The sequence below is a fragment of the Hydra viridissima genome, unplaced genomic scaffold, assembly GCF_058129835.1.
Source record: "Hydra viridissima isolate aposymbiotic clone 2 unplaced genomic scaffold, HvirCarnegie_v1 scaffold_3, whole genome shotgun sequence".
NCBI lineage: Eukaryota > Metazoa > Cnidaria > Hydrozoa > Anthoathecata > Hydridae > Hydra > Hydra viridissima.
In genome coordinates, this window is record NW_028324302.1 from 8,698,188 (window position 1) to 8,714,061 (window position 15,874).

Below are 15,874 nucleotides of genomic sequence, written 5' to 3' on the forward strand. Positions count from 1 at the left end.
GGATATTTCGAGTTATTTCGAGTTCCCAAAATGATTTGCAAAAAATTTGATTAACCAGTTAATCAGTTGAAGGACGCATTTTTAGGACATTTGACGAGCGCAACAGCTGAATTTCGATACATATCGAGAAAATGAAAAAAATATTAATAAAAAATTTTCAATGGTCATAATTTGCTTTGAGGATGGTTTGCTTTTGCAATGTGACGTAGTTTGAAGAAGTGATGAAGTTAAAGAAATAGTCAAATCGCGAAACGTCATAGATTGTTCGGGATCGAACTCACGACTTTCTAATAACGGGACATATGCCTCAGACCGCTCGACCATTGAAACAGTCTAATAAAATTTTAAAAAAATACATTATTTAAATTATACATAGTACATTTACTTTTTAAAAAATTAACAAAAAACTGATGAATATAAATACGTTAAGAGATGAATATAAATACGTTAAAATACGTTAGCTTTTCTACTTTAATGTAAAGTAATACACTACAATAGTTATTGTAATTGTTTTCATTAAAACAATACAATAGTTCTCGAATTTTATTGTATTGTTAGAAGAAAAACAATACAATACTTATTGTTATTGTTTTTCATCACAACAATACATTACTAAAGTAAAATTTTGTTATTGTTTCTGTAATGCTTGAGTCTTCTGCGGCTGAAAATTCAGCCACTTATAGACTAAAAATTGCTTCTGCGGCTGAAAATTAACGCATGCGCAAAGTTACATCGAGATGACAAATAAATGATAACATCAAAAAAAAACTAAATTCTCAAAAGATTTTCCAATCGATAGGTCGCTCATTGTATTTTTTAAATTATCTTCAAATTCTCTTCAAATTCCTAAAAGATATCTCACAATGATATTTAAGTTAAGAAAATGAAGTAAATTAATATGAATACTTGCGCATGCGTTAATTTTCAGCCGCAGAAGCAATTTTTAGTCTATAAGTGGCTGAATTTTCAGCCGCAGAAGAATTAATCTTCTGTAATATTACGATACAATTTTATTGTATTGTAATGTGTAATTGTATTTAATTTTTACAATTACAATTACAATAGTCCTAACCCTAGTCTTGATAAGTAATATAATAAAAGACTTTAAATTGATATTTTCAACCTTTAATTGTGTTTTTTAAAAAAAGAAAACAAAATTCAGCTGTCGCGCTCGTCAAATGTCCTAAAAATGCGTACTTCAACTGATTAACTGGTTAATCAAATTTTTTGCAAATCATTTCTGGAACTCGAAATAACTCGAAATATCCCGAAACACAAATAATTCTCGTAATGAGAAAATGAAAATTTGGGAAAAATGAGTTTCGGTTGTTACGAGAATCATTACGAGAAACTCGAAACCGTTCTCGTAATGATTCTCGTAACAACCGGGACCCGATCGAAATAAATTTCTCGAAAGTTTAAAAACTTTACTCTCGTAACTCAAAAACATTTCGAGAAGAGTTCCGTTACGAGTCTCGTTTCGTAACGTATCGAAACAAAAATAGTTTCGAGAATTCCATGCTTAGTTTTTACCGTAAAAAGCGAAGGAAAAAAAAGTCCATTGCTATAAACATTCAAAAAATTCCGTTTTTAAGATAAAAACTTCGCTATTAAATCCAATGCTATAAACGAACCAGGGAATTGCCTTTTCAGATAAAAAATGCGTTTTTTCGAAATAAGAATTCAGATAGTATTTTGATCTCAATTTTAGATATTTTCTTCGTGATTTTTAGCGGCCATTGTTGGAACAACGTTACCGCTTCAAAATCATTGAACATTCTTTGTTTGTGTTTTTATGTAGATATTTTATAGATAAAACTGAAGAGGATTTTAGTAACTATTTAATCGATTATTCAGTTCCTTGTTGTGTCGACCAATATGCCATATAATACACAAATACACAAAAAAATAATACACAAATACACAACAAAATAAAATGCTGTCTAAAGAACTTAAAATGATACTAGCAATAAAGATCAGAGAAAATAAAGAGGTTCTTCTTTGGAACTTAGTAGTTTTTATTAGCAAACTATTTAAATAAAAATATGTATAATTACATGTATATATATACATGTAATTATACATATGCTATATATTACATACTTATACTATAACAACACTTATAAATATATATATATATATATATATATATATATATATATATATATATATATATATTTACAAGTGTTGTTATAATATAAGTATGCAATATATAGCATATATTAACATAATATAAGAATGTAATCAATCAATCAATCAATCATATAAATCAATCATATGTAATTAATCAATCATATTCTAACAAAAGATTTTACATTCAAGTTTACACACAAATAGTTATAAACTAATGTGAAGTAAACTACTAATAGTGCTAATGATATATAACAAGGGTTATAATAATGGCAATTTAATCATTATATTCAAAAACAGTAGCAACAGCAGAGATGTATTACAATATATAAAATTAACAATGATAAAATGATGTAATGTATTGTATATATCAATTTTATATATATGTAATATATATATAAATATATAATATAAATACTTTCAATAGTTTTATTAACTTAGTACACTAACATTGAAAATAGCTTCTCCTACACTGTGTAAAATACGATAAATTGTGTTGGTAGAGATTCCATGACAGTCTCTGAGAACATGAAAAAAAACATTTGTGCCAATAAAATGAAGAAATATCATTATCTGGAAACGTACTGAAATGCTTTTATTTCGCTTAGTATAATGTTGCAAACCATCTTTAAGCCTAGCTTCTAAAAATCTAATAAAGCTCTTGGGACTCGATACTGCTCTCGAAAAACGTTGTCAGAAACATCTTCGTTAAAAAAGCGGCCATTTAAACTAAAATGAAATTGAAGAACAAAACAAAAATATAATTTCTGCGCCTATTTAGTATGATTTCTGATTTTATTCGATAAAAAATCATTAAAAAATACATCAAAATTTAGTAATTTTAAGTAATGTTTTAAACACCAACCTTTCGAGGCAATCGGTGGCGATGCTCATTTTCTGCAATTTCGAAATCAACACCGTTGTTGCGTTAAAAAAGTTAACAATTAGTTCTGCGCATGCGTTACGCATGCGCAGTACGGTCAAAGGAGGTTCGTTAGGGAATGAAATTAGACGTTAAAAAAGTTTCATTGTTTCATTAGGGTATGTAAAATAATAAAAATTAGTGTATACTTTATATTAAAAATGGCTGTCCATGTTTACTCAGTTGATGAAATTATTTTATACTTTATGTTAAAAATGGCTGTCCATGTTTACTCAGTTGCTGAATTTATAAGCTTTACTACTGATATATGGACCAGTAGTTCAAATGAAAGCTTCATGAGCCTGACAGGTCACTGTTTAGACAATACATTTAATCAGAAAACTGTTGTACTTAGAGTAGCTCGATTTCCTGAGCGGCATACAGCAGCAAATATTGCTGAATCGATTGAAGATATTATGGCTGAATTTAAAATATCACCTTCAAAAATTCATTTAATAGCTAGAGATAACGGTAGAAATATTGTTAAGGCTATTAAAGATAGCCCATATGATAGTATCAGTGGCGTACCGAGGGTGGGGCGGGGGGGGCGGTCCGCCCCAGGCCCCGTCTGGGAGTAGGCCCCCAAATGTTAATACAATTTATATTTTTTTTACTTCAGCCGGATTTTGTAATAGTCAACATTTTTGTTCTGTAATCATAATTGTTTACAACAAAAATGCACCTGAAACATGATCGTATTTGCTTGCCAAGATAATAAACATCCACAGCAAACAAACCAAGATGTAAGAAATTGAAATGACATCTTGGCCAATAACAACCACCGTGACTGTTTCGGAGGCCCTCCGCGAAGCTCCCTCCCCCACACCCGCGAGTGCTAATAAATAGATTCGTTTATGTTGTTTCGTTAATGTGATTAATATACTCTATCATTCAGTACCTCAATAATTCGAGAGCAAATCACGTCTTCAGTTCGTCATCACCAAGTTACATGGTAAGTTATAATTTTATTCCTGCATATAGGCCTAACAAGGCTGCGTGAGAAGATTTTAGTTATCAGGTTATAATTTTATATCACACGTCGTTTTATGTTGAAGCCACATAAGGGGCCTGTCCTTAAACACTATCCGTATTGTCAATTTAATTACTTGGTTTTTAATAACTAATTTTGACCTTAAAAATGAGTAGGCCTAGCCTATTTTGGTAAACAATTTTTATGAGTAGTACGAAAACATTTAGTTTTGATATTGTTTGCTCGTCCTTGCGAATTTCCCATATGGAAGGAGCTATTTCCATAGGTGGAATGGACAAATTTAAGCCCGAAACCATGATAACATTCATCTTGGGGGCCCCAGATTCCGAAAACATTAAAATTAAAATCGTTTTTTTTAAATCCTCCATATTATTCTTATGGTTCATAAATCAAATTAATATCTAGCTTATTTGTGAACATTAATAAATATAATAAATACAATAATTAAAACAAATATAATAATTATAATAAATATAATAGATATAATAAATATAATAAATATAATAAATATAATAAATATAATAAATATAATTATCATAATAAATTTAATAAATATAATTAATATAACAAATATAATTAATATAATTAATATAATTAATATAATAAACACAACAATAGTTGTAAATATAATAAATATAATATATATAATAAATAATATATTAAATATAATATACGTCAAAACAGAAAACAAACAACTAACTAAATTAGAGGCACATTAATATACAATGAGAACATCTGAATTCCCCTTTGAACAGCTGCTCTGAAAATACTCGTGAAAGCATTAGCAATAAAAGGCAATCAAACAATTCCCTTAAGAAAATTCTAGAATAAACAACTCCCGTTGAGACAGCCAATCTCTGCCAACCTGTCTCTAAAATAAAACCACGAATAATGACAAAAAACAATTCCAATGAAAAACGTTATTAAACACACCTTAAGAATTACCTAACTTTATTCGTGGAGACATGCGAAGCTCTGATGCGTAAATAGAACAATAGGCCATTGAAAACCTACAACGATAGAACAATGGAATTTTAAAACCAGAAATTTTACATTTTCATGTGCGCACATTTCACTTTAAATAGATATCTACTAACAAGCGAAGTGAAAACATCATTAGTTATGCTGTTACTTATACTGAAATTTTTCAAAGAAAATAGCCGAAAAATGTAATTCAAAACTTGACAGTTTTATCTTACAGTGTTTATTTATTAGGTTTGGTTCGATTTCAAACCCCGTAACGCGAAGGTTTGTTTTATTTTCTAAATACTTTATTGTCTTAAAGTAGAACAATTATTTTCAGAGTCAAGAGACCTGTTGATAACATGAAACGAAACTATCCCAGTGGATGGGAAAAGAAGAAAAAAGAAAAAGCCAAAGAACAAGAACTACAACGGTTGTCGGGTTCAATACTTAAATTTACTAAAAGAGCACTATCCCAGGCAAACAATGAAGCAGGGCCAGAGGAGGGCCCTGAATCTTTAGAAGGCCCAAGTACAAGCTATGGCCAACGGAATGAACAAACAAGCAATGAAGAACAAGAAAAAGGAGAAGAAGAACAATACAAAAGGCAAGAAGAAGAAGACATAACCAATTCGATACGTTCTGAATCAGAAGATTTAACATTAAATTATGATGTTGGAAACTGGCCCACTCCAATGCCAGATTATCTCAGAATCGATGTTATAAGACAAGGCAGTGAAATTTACCAGAACTTGGAGGGGCCATTTGATCCAGTTCAAAAACCAGGAGAAAATTCAAAGGGTCAAACTAGGCAGCTGACAAAAAGCTGGTTTTACAAGAAGCTTCCAAGTGGAGAACAGATTTTGAGGAAATGGATGGTCTATTCTCATGAAAAAAAATCACTGTTTTGCTTTTGTTGCAAGTTGTTTAATAAGAACGATAATCCAACGACCAAATCAAGTTTCATCACAGGATTCAATAGTTGGTGGAAATTGAATCCTAAAGTATCAGATCACGAAAACTCTGAATTGCATATTAACAATTTAGAAAAATGGAAAACACTTGAAGCAAGGCTTCTCCAAAACAAAACCATCGACGCTGCTCACCAAGACGTAATGGAAAGAGAGAAGAAGAAATGGAGAGACATTTTGCATCGTCTCTTAGATATAACACTTTTTTTGGCAAAGCAGAATTTGCCTTTTCGAGGCCACAGGGAAGACTTTGCTTCTGAAAACCGTGGTAATTTCTTGGAATTTGTTAGCCTCCTTTCAAACTATGACCCTGTTTTAAAGGAGCACAGCATACGGCTTCAGCAATCATTGGAATCAGGATTGATTCCAGTTTCTTATTTATCGCCTGCAGTGCAAAATGAGTTTATATCTCTTTTAGGCGATGCTGTAAAACAAGAATTAATTTGTGAAATCAAGAAAGCTAAATTCTATGGCATATTGTTTGACAGCACGCCAGATATATCCCACACTGAACAAATGAGTCAGGTCATAAGGTATGTGAAAATTGACAACAGGAACGTGGAAGTGAAAGAATCATTTCTAGGTTTTATTCCTCTAAGTGGGAAAAAGGCAGACTCCATAACACAGGAAATTGTTCAATCTCTTGAAAAGGACGGCTTGGATTTAAAGCTTTGTCGAAGCCAAGGATACGATAATGCCACGACAATGTCTGGCATTCATACAGGAGTACAAACCAGAATTAAAGAATTTAATCCAAAAGCAATATTTGTGCCTTGTGCTAACCATTCGCTTAATTTATGTGGCGTACATGCTTTTGGTAGTGTTTCTGTTTGTGTCACATTTTTTGGAACTTTGGAAAGTGTGTACACGTTTTTTTCATGTTCAACACATAGATGGGAGGTCCTAAAAGAAACCGTTGGAGTGACAGTGAAGAGACTTAATGATACCAGGTGGAGTGCTCATCATGATGCCGTGAAACCAATCTTCAAACATTTCGAAAAGTTGGTTAAGGCTGTGGAAAAGCTTTGTGATGCTTCTGAAAACCTAGATACGAGAGGAGCAGCGGAGGTGTTGATGACAAACATTTGTAATTTCAATTTCCTTTGCTTCTTGTATTTGTGGTACCACATTCTACTCGAGGTGAATCATGCCCAAAAATATCTTCAAATCGAAGGTATTAGCTTGGAAATGTGTGTTGTGAAGCTGAAAAGCTTGAAGACCTTTTTAGTAGAGAGTCGAGAAATTCTGGTCCATAATGCTGTAGAATATGCGACCCAGACTTGTGCTGAAATGGGCATTGATATTGAAAGCAGAAAACGCAAGCGAGTGAAAAAGATGATGCCAGGAGAAACTGCTAAAGATGCAGGTTTAACTCCACAGGAAGAATTGAAGCGTGCTATGTTCGAGTGCATTGACCACTTTCATGTAGAATTAGAAAAACGTTTGACCTCGATGAACACTGTGTATGAAAAGTTTGCTGTTGTACACACAGGTAATCTTTTGAAGGCAACTGATGAAGAAATTGTAACCTATGCCCATCAGTTTTCAGAAACTTTCAATGATGTAGAGGAGGAAGAAATGCTGCCTGAAATAAAGAGGCTAAGAAGGCATCTGAAGGCTTCTGGCATCAAATTAGACATTGCAGCTGCATGGACATCCTTGAAAATGCTTCAGTTTATCATCGAAATGGACTTTCGTGAATCGTTGCCAAACGTGACTGAAGCTCTTAAACTGTTTCTAACTATATGTGTGTCCGTGGCTTCTTGTGAGAGGAGTTTTTCAAAATTGAAATTAATTAAAAACTATCTCCGCTCTACAATGAGCCAGTCTCGTTTGACGAGCTTGGCCATAATATCAGTAGAAAACGAAATTGCAAAGTATGTGAATTTTGATGAGTTAATCAAACGATTTGCAGAAGTCAAGGCTCGCAAGAAAGCATTTTAATGTGTTTCTAGAGGTAACTCTTTGCTGTAAATCTGTTTTTTTTACTGTACATTGTACATCATTGTATTATCATTTAAAATAAATAATCAAAACTAATGTTTTAATCATTTGTGTACATAAATGAATTTCTATAAATGATAAAATGGCGTTAATGGATATATTTATATAAACATATAAACTGATAGATAATGATATAGATGGTATTTGCTAATTTTTGTTTATTACAAACGTTTTCAAGAAAGTGGAGAAAGATAATGTGTTATACATACATTCATTAATGTAGTATATATATATATATATATATATATATATATATATATATATATATATATATATATATATATATATATATATATATAGGCCCCATTTACCAAGTGCCGCCCTAGGCCCCAAAACATGTTGGTACGCCACTGGATAGTATGGCTTGTTTTTACACACACTGCAACTAGTAATTAATGAGTGTATTTTTGAACAAACAGTTGTCAAGAATGTCATTGCAAACTGGCATTCAATTGTTGGGCATTTCAGCCATTCTCCCCAAGTCTGCCCTAAACTTAAAGCTCTTCAAGAAGCAAACAATGTTCCTAAGCACAAACTTATTCAAAATAATCCAAAAAGGTGGAATAGTACCTGTCATATGTTAGAACTAATTTATGAACAAAGGAACCATATATGCACTTGAAAATGGTAAGCTTCCTTTATTAAATGCAAACAAATGGATGATTATTGGACAGTTTTGTGTTTTGCTAAAAGATTTCCACAAAACAAGAGTTTGCTTGAGTGAAAGAAATTCTATTGTCTCAGATATTATACCACAGATACAGTTTTTGAAACATTTCATTAATAAACCTTTAGTTGATGACAACTAATTCAATGGAGAATAGTTTCAAACAATATACTGATAACTATAACATCATCTTGTCAATATTTCTTGATCCCAGATTCAAATTAAAAATGTTCAAAAATGAAAACACCTTTTCAGCTGCTAAAACAAGTACTGAGAACATAACCATTCAACTTATTAAAACCCATGAAAATATAAAAAACATCAAAGTTACTGTAAATGATTGGTCTGCAGCTTGTGACATTGAAAATATTGACTCAGAATATGAAAATAATGGTACATTACTAAATGAATAGAAAGATATAGTACAAATGGGTTTTGATAATTGCTTTGAAGAACTTGTAGGATTTAGTTCTAAATAAATCGGTCAACCACAAACTTTAATTTCAAATGAAACTTTATTAAACAAAATTCAACACTACTCAAATGAAGACCTTATTGACAAAGAAAGCAATCTTTTGTTGTGGTGGAAATCACAGAAAACCAAAATGCGACTATTAGCAAAGCTTGCTTTAAAGTATTTAAGCTGCCCACTGTCTTCTGTGGAGAGTGAAAGACTTTTTAGTATAGGTGGAAATGTATATACTGCAAAGAGATATAGCTTAACAGGAGCTCATGGTGAAATGTTTATATTTTTGAACTATAATATGAGAATTTAAAAATATTTGATTTTGTATATATTACTATAATTAGTATAGTATAATTCTTTTAGAAGTGAGTATCTATGTTCTATTTTTTCATGAAATATAATTTATTTAGGAGTTTAAAAGCTTTGATACTATGAGGAGGTCAAATGAAAAAGAAAATGTCATGAGAATTGTATAACTTTGTAGAATTAGAAAATTACAGGGAAAAAAAATTTGGAAAAAATAATTGAAACTCTCTTTGAGAGCTTTTGCTCAAAAATAAAAAAAGAATGCTTCCCAATGCCTTAATCAAAATATCAAAGCATATTCTGTTGTGGATTTGAGGGTTGCGCAAATTAAAGAGTATCGTTAGCCAGGGTAACTTTGGTCAGTTTTGGCAGTTTTTCTTAAACATCTCTGAATCTTATTAACTTTTTACAGTTTTCTCTTGTGGTAATAACATTATAGGTCTTGGCTATAGGCCTCTATATTTATTTTTTTAATTTTTTTATTACAAATATTTATTTTTAAACGCCGAAAAGTGACCAATGTTACCCCAGGTTTTTATCATGTTTGATCAATAATACCCCTGCTATGGGGTAACATCGATCACTTTTTGGAGTTTTAAAAAATCATCAGCCCTTAAACACTTAGAGAAACATGAAAAGAACATTTAAATGGACAAAAAATTTTGCAACTAGCTCCCTCTTATTGTGCAAAAGTCATTAACAGTCATTTTCTAGTAGGTCATTATCGTCATCTGAGGATGATGACACTTGTTCAACTCTTGCCCTTTTCTTGTTATTCTTGGTGTTACTGTTATTCTTGGTGTTATTGTTATTCTTTGATGTGGTAGGAGTTGTGTTATTCACCAGATCTTGCGGTGTTATCGCTTTGCCAGGTGTGATCTTTTTCCCTCTGGTGCGATTTGTTTTCCCATCCTGTCCACAATGTTTCACTAATAATCTTCATTGAATGCTTCCTTAACAGTACTACCGGTACCTCCTCCAATGTCTTTGTTAACCTGTGGCAAACGCTTCATGACCATTTCTTTTGAAGTCAGATCTCAAATTATCGCTTTTCAATTGACGTTGCAGTAGAGCAAGAAGACCGAGGAACTGATTTTTTGGTATTGATTCTTTGATGCGCGTTACTATCTTTAGCGGACGGAAAACAGCAACGTCCAGCGATTAAAGCAAATGAGAAGCGTATATTCCGAACTTTCGACTAGCCTTTCTCACGCTTACTCTTCCAGTTAAACATTCTTTTATAGCATTGGACGTTTCTTGACTGTATGAAGTTGTATATGCTCTTGAACCACGCTTTTGCTTATACTTCCTCGGCATTTTCACCGGCTAAGAATTCAAATGGTTCAATTAATGTATCAGAAGTGTCAAAAAATGCCAAAATAAACTCAATGTAGTCTACGAAGTAACTGTGCTATATTCACAAAAACTGTTGATATACCAAACTTGTTGATATAATAGTCGATATATATTGTTGGTATCTCTAACAAAATTAAAACATGTTATCTTTGTTAAATTTTAGGAATTTAAAAAAAAATCAACAATTGACCCCGGTCAACAAAGTCACCCCGGCGACCAAAGTTACCCCGGTTGACGGTACCATTTTGAATACTTTTTTAACGGGCAAACTTTTTTAACGCCGTAAGGCGTTAAAAAAGTTTGCCCGTTAAAAAAGTTACAGTAGTGCCATTTCTGGTGCTGTTTTGAGACCAGTTGATTACTCAAAATTATTTAATGAACAAACTTCTCATATGTTTGACTCAGCTATAACTGATAACCATTTATTTGCACTGATTAAACTTATTTAAAAAAACTATGCAAAAATGTCTTTATCACCTGGGTAAAAAACAAACTGGCAAAATAGCTGGAAAAAAGCTTAGGAAGCAATTAACAAAACTTATCCTATTCAAAAACCAATCAAAAATATTTTTATGATATGATGTGTATATATATATATATATATATATATATATATATATATATATATATATATATATATATATATATATATATATATAATAACTCTAGAAGGAACCTCTGAGTTGTGTGTAATCACAGCGCTCAGCTAATAGTTCATGCAGCATTTATAATTTTTTAGTGCCTATTTGATGAACTAATGCCTAAAAAACATTTTATCTTAAAAATAAAATCAGCTGCCTTCCATGCTGTTGTGTTATTAACCTTCTAGCACACAGCATTGGGTAGTTAAGAACTAAAAGGTACATAAATTATATAACAAATGCTAACTATTTGAAACTTGAGATTTATGCACAAGCAAACAAATACTTTTTCTTTACTTTTATTAAACAAACTATATTTAAGCAAATTAAAATTAAAATTTGTACTTATTTTTACTGAGAATTTTTATTTTATTATATTTATTCTAAAAAACGAAAAACAGAAAGTTAATATAGAGCAACTTATTGTAAGAATATGTTTTGTTAAATAAAAAAATATTTATATTTGAAATTTATGTAAATATGTAATATTCCGTTATTTTTCTGAAAAAAACTTATCTTAAACTGAAAAACTAGATTTCTATTAGAAAATTATATATTTATCAATATTTGAGCTTAAGATATAAAACTTGATTATCATCAGTTTTTTAATTTTCATATCACCATTCCATAATTCCGCAACCATCTTGGGAGGCCAAAACTGGCTTCAAAAAATTTTTTGTATACGCTATCCAGTTATATTTTGAGATCAGTGAGGTAATACATCTGTTTCTTAAAGTTATTATTTTCTAATTAATGAGCTAAGAAGAAGAGCTATTATAACTTTTTCATTTCCACAGAAAGCAAACAGGATTGTGAAAATTTTGAAAAAAGTGACAAGGAAGATGTTGATTTTCTTCAAAAAAGAAAATATAAATAAAGAGAATTTCCTTGTTATTTTCCAAGTAGGCATTGGTTTATATGCTGGAATTATATAAATTTCAGTTTTTATACCTGAAAATAAAAATACCTGAGTTATCATAATTTATACTATAAAACACTAATTGTATTTACAGATTCAGTTATCAAAGATTTTGATGAAGTGTCAATGCACCTGACCTCCAGTAGTTCATCAAATAAATCTAGAGGTAAATGTATATACATATACATACATAGATACATACATACATACATATATACATATATACATATATGTGTGTATGTATATATATATATATATATATATATATATAGTTATATATATATATAGTTATATATATATATATATATATATATATATATATATATATATATATATATATATATATATATATATATATATATATATATATATATTAAGTTATTAGGAAATCATATATACATTGTATATATGATTTTATATATACAATGACATGTTATCATGTTGTTGTATTTATGAAATATATATTTTTATGGTTTGCGTAACTTAATTTTACTTTCAATTTATAATTTTAGAGCCAAAAGTTGATGTCTATGGAAAGAACCTAAACTCACCTTGCTAAAAGTTTTTCCAAGAAGATATCAGTTTTTATTTTCAAGATATAGGTTATTTTCTCATGAAATTTATTTAATTTAAAATAACATTGTGTTATTTAAAAAAAAAGATCCAATTATAATATAAAGTGTAATATTTAACTGATAGTAATGCAAAGTTCAATTTGTAAAGAAATTACTTAAAAACAATTTACCACACAATTAAGTTAAGAAAAATAGAAACAAACTACAGAAATTAGATAACCTTTATAAGTTTCCAATGTCTAAAGGCAATATGATATTTTATGTTTTAAAGTAAATTTTTGTTTAAATTTATTTTTTTTGTAGAAATTTATATATAATTTAAAAGTTTTAAAGACTGAGGAATTTCTTTACTATGCAAATACTAAAATTATTTTGTAAAACTTAATAAAATTTGTAGAGTTTCAAAAGAGAGTGTTGTATCTACTTACCAGTATAAGAAATGAAATGCGAAATCAAAACAGAGTGACTGAGCCTGCTTCTTATAGTGAATTTGTAAGCCAAATAAGGGTTATTTCATCAGAAGTGAATAAAGCATTAGATGACAAAAAAGTGCGCTTATTGTGGGTGAGTTATAATAAGTATTATATTAAATAGTTATTTAGTTATTGAACTTTACCCTTTAGTTAAGAAAACATTTTTAAGATGGACAACGGTCCTTGAAAACATTTAAAAATTCTGGAATTTTATAGAAAAAAAATTGTCCCGAAAAATTCTTGGAGTTTGGAATTTGTCCTAGAAAAATACTGGATAACTTTATTAAAATTTGTCTTGGAGATCTGAAATAGTTCAATGTTTTGATATCATATTTGACCCAAACCATAATGTTAGATTTACTTTATGTTTTTTGTAGGCAAATCAACTATAATTAATTGGTGGTACATCTTCAAAAGAAAGAATACACAAAATTATCCTGAGGTAATTAACTGATAACTCTTATCTCATTCATAATTACTTTTTACAAAAAACATTTGTTTAATAATTTCAGAAAAAATTTATTTCATAATGAATTCGATTTAAATATTTGAAAAATTGTTATTTATTTATAATCATTTCACAGTTACATTATCTTTTAAAAATTTAGAATATTTTCAAACAATTTTATGGCCTCCATGAATATGAAAGGCAAAGGTGGAAAAATATGTTTTAAGAACACTAATTTATAGAGCGTTGTTAAAGGTATACCTTTATAAGTTATGTGAAACTTTTCAATTCATTATATTATTCAAATCTTCCTTTTTTGATTTTTACTTTATTTTATTTTTTTTACAGCTTCCACTATTAAATACGATGGAGCGACAGAAACTTTGGTTAATGGAATATTGTCTGACTTCCTAAAATACGCTCCATTTCGAAAAAGTGACAGTGAAGAAAAGAAATTTGTGTAAAATTTATTCAAATATATGTAAATATATGTAATATTTAAATATATAAATATCATCAACAAATGTTATCTTTTTCTTTACTAATATATGTCTAACTAAACTTAACTAAAAATGGTCTAACTGTAGACTAAGTATATTTTATACGCTTAATATACATTGATAGTCCAATAGACAGAATTAATTGAGTCAATTGAAGATTGATTTAATGTTTGGATCTAACGTTGGTTTAACGTTGATAAATCAAGGTTAAAAAAACTATTATTCTAAACGTTTCAACGTAAATTTAACGTTCTTATAACGTATTTTGCGTCGATTGATCGTTGATTTAACTTTTGAACCGAACGTTGATTTAACGGTGATAAATCAACGTTGAAAGAAACTTTCATTCTAAACGTTGCATAAACGTAAATTCAACGTAAGGTTTTAACGTTAATTTAATGTTATTTCAACACTGTTTGCCGACTGGGTATTACCATTTCAAAATTTCTAATTTACGTTAACTGAGTGACTTTGGCCACCGAGGTGGTCCAAAAGTTTAATATCCCTCAAAAGAAGGAAGAAGGAGAAATATTTAAAGCAAAGTAAGAAACAATAAGCAATAGCCCAAACAATGTTATATTTCTTGACGTCTGTAGAGAAATTCGTCTGGAAAATCGTTAATCTTGGACGGCAAACTTCACTCTAACATAAATTACATTTAGAGGGAGCAACAATTTCTACTCAAGCGATGTTACTTAAAGCTCTCTTATTTAAAATATGGACCTTGTGCTAAATTTGAACAAAAGCTGCTTAATTATATCTACAAACGTCTGACAAACGGATAAACACGCCGTTATTCTGAGAAAGTTATGCAGTGAACAAGGAAATCTACTTTAATGAGTATACACTCATCAAAATGAGTTTAGGATGACAAGAATGTTAATTTCATAAAAAAAAGGAGAAAGCCAGCTAGCCTAATTTTTTATATATTAAAAAGAAAAAGTATGTATACATAATTGACAAGCTAAAACTCTCAATTAATTACGTTACAGAGTAAAGTATTGCCTTTGAAAACTACAAAATTTCATAAAAATTTTCTCGTTCAACATTGGGCCAACTCAATAGTATTTTTAATAATTGAAATTTTATAACTTTGGTGTACTACACGTTTTTGTTTTTTTTTTTGTTTTTCGTTTGTTTTTTTAATAAGAAACGTGTTTATAAGAAACTAGTACTAGAAGCCTCAAAATCTTTAGAGACTATTAGTACTAAGTTATTTTTACGATAAGAAACTTATTTTATTAAAAGTTCGAGGAGTATTTCCTAGTTTGTGTTCTGTTCAGGGGACAAGTCCGAGGATTACATTACATTGAATGATGTTGATGGAATTCAAATAATTTTAGTCGAATGTAAAATATTTTTTCTTACTTGTTAACATGTTTTCAAATTGTATTTTATTTGCTTTTTCTCTCTTTTGGTATTTAAGAAACTCTTATAGAACTTTTAGTACTAGTGTTGTAAAAAAGTACCCTTAAAATAAGAAACTTTCTAGTACTGGCTCATTTACTTGGTTTCTTATAAAAAAAACGTGTTAAGCCGATT

The 15,874-nt window shown here is 29.8% G+C and overlaps 1 protein-coding gene and 1 pseudogene across 1 annotated transcript; both read left to right on the forward strand.

Moving 5' to 3' along the window:
• Positions 1-4,905: 4,905 nt before the first annotated feature.
• Positions 4,906-8,017, forward strand: LOC149890862 (zinc finger MYM-type protein 1-like). Its single transcript, XM_090083359.1, has 2 exons — positions 4,906-5,212; positions 5,347-8,017. The coding sequence occupies exons 1-2, from the start codon at positions 5,103-5,105 to the stop codon at positions 7,919-7,921; spliced, it is 2,685 nt and encodes an 894-aa protein (XP_089939485.1). The 5' UTR covers positions 4,906-5,102; the 3' UTR covers positions 7,922-8,017.
• A 1,236-nt stretch (positions 8,018-9,253) lies between these two features.
• Positions 9,254-14,338, forward strand: LOC149890863 (uncharacterized; annotated as a pseudogene).
• Positions 14,339-15,874: the final 1,536 nt, after the last annotated feature.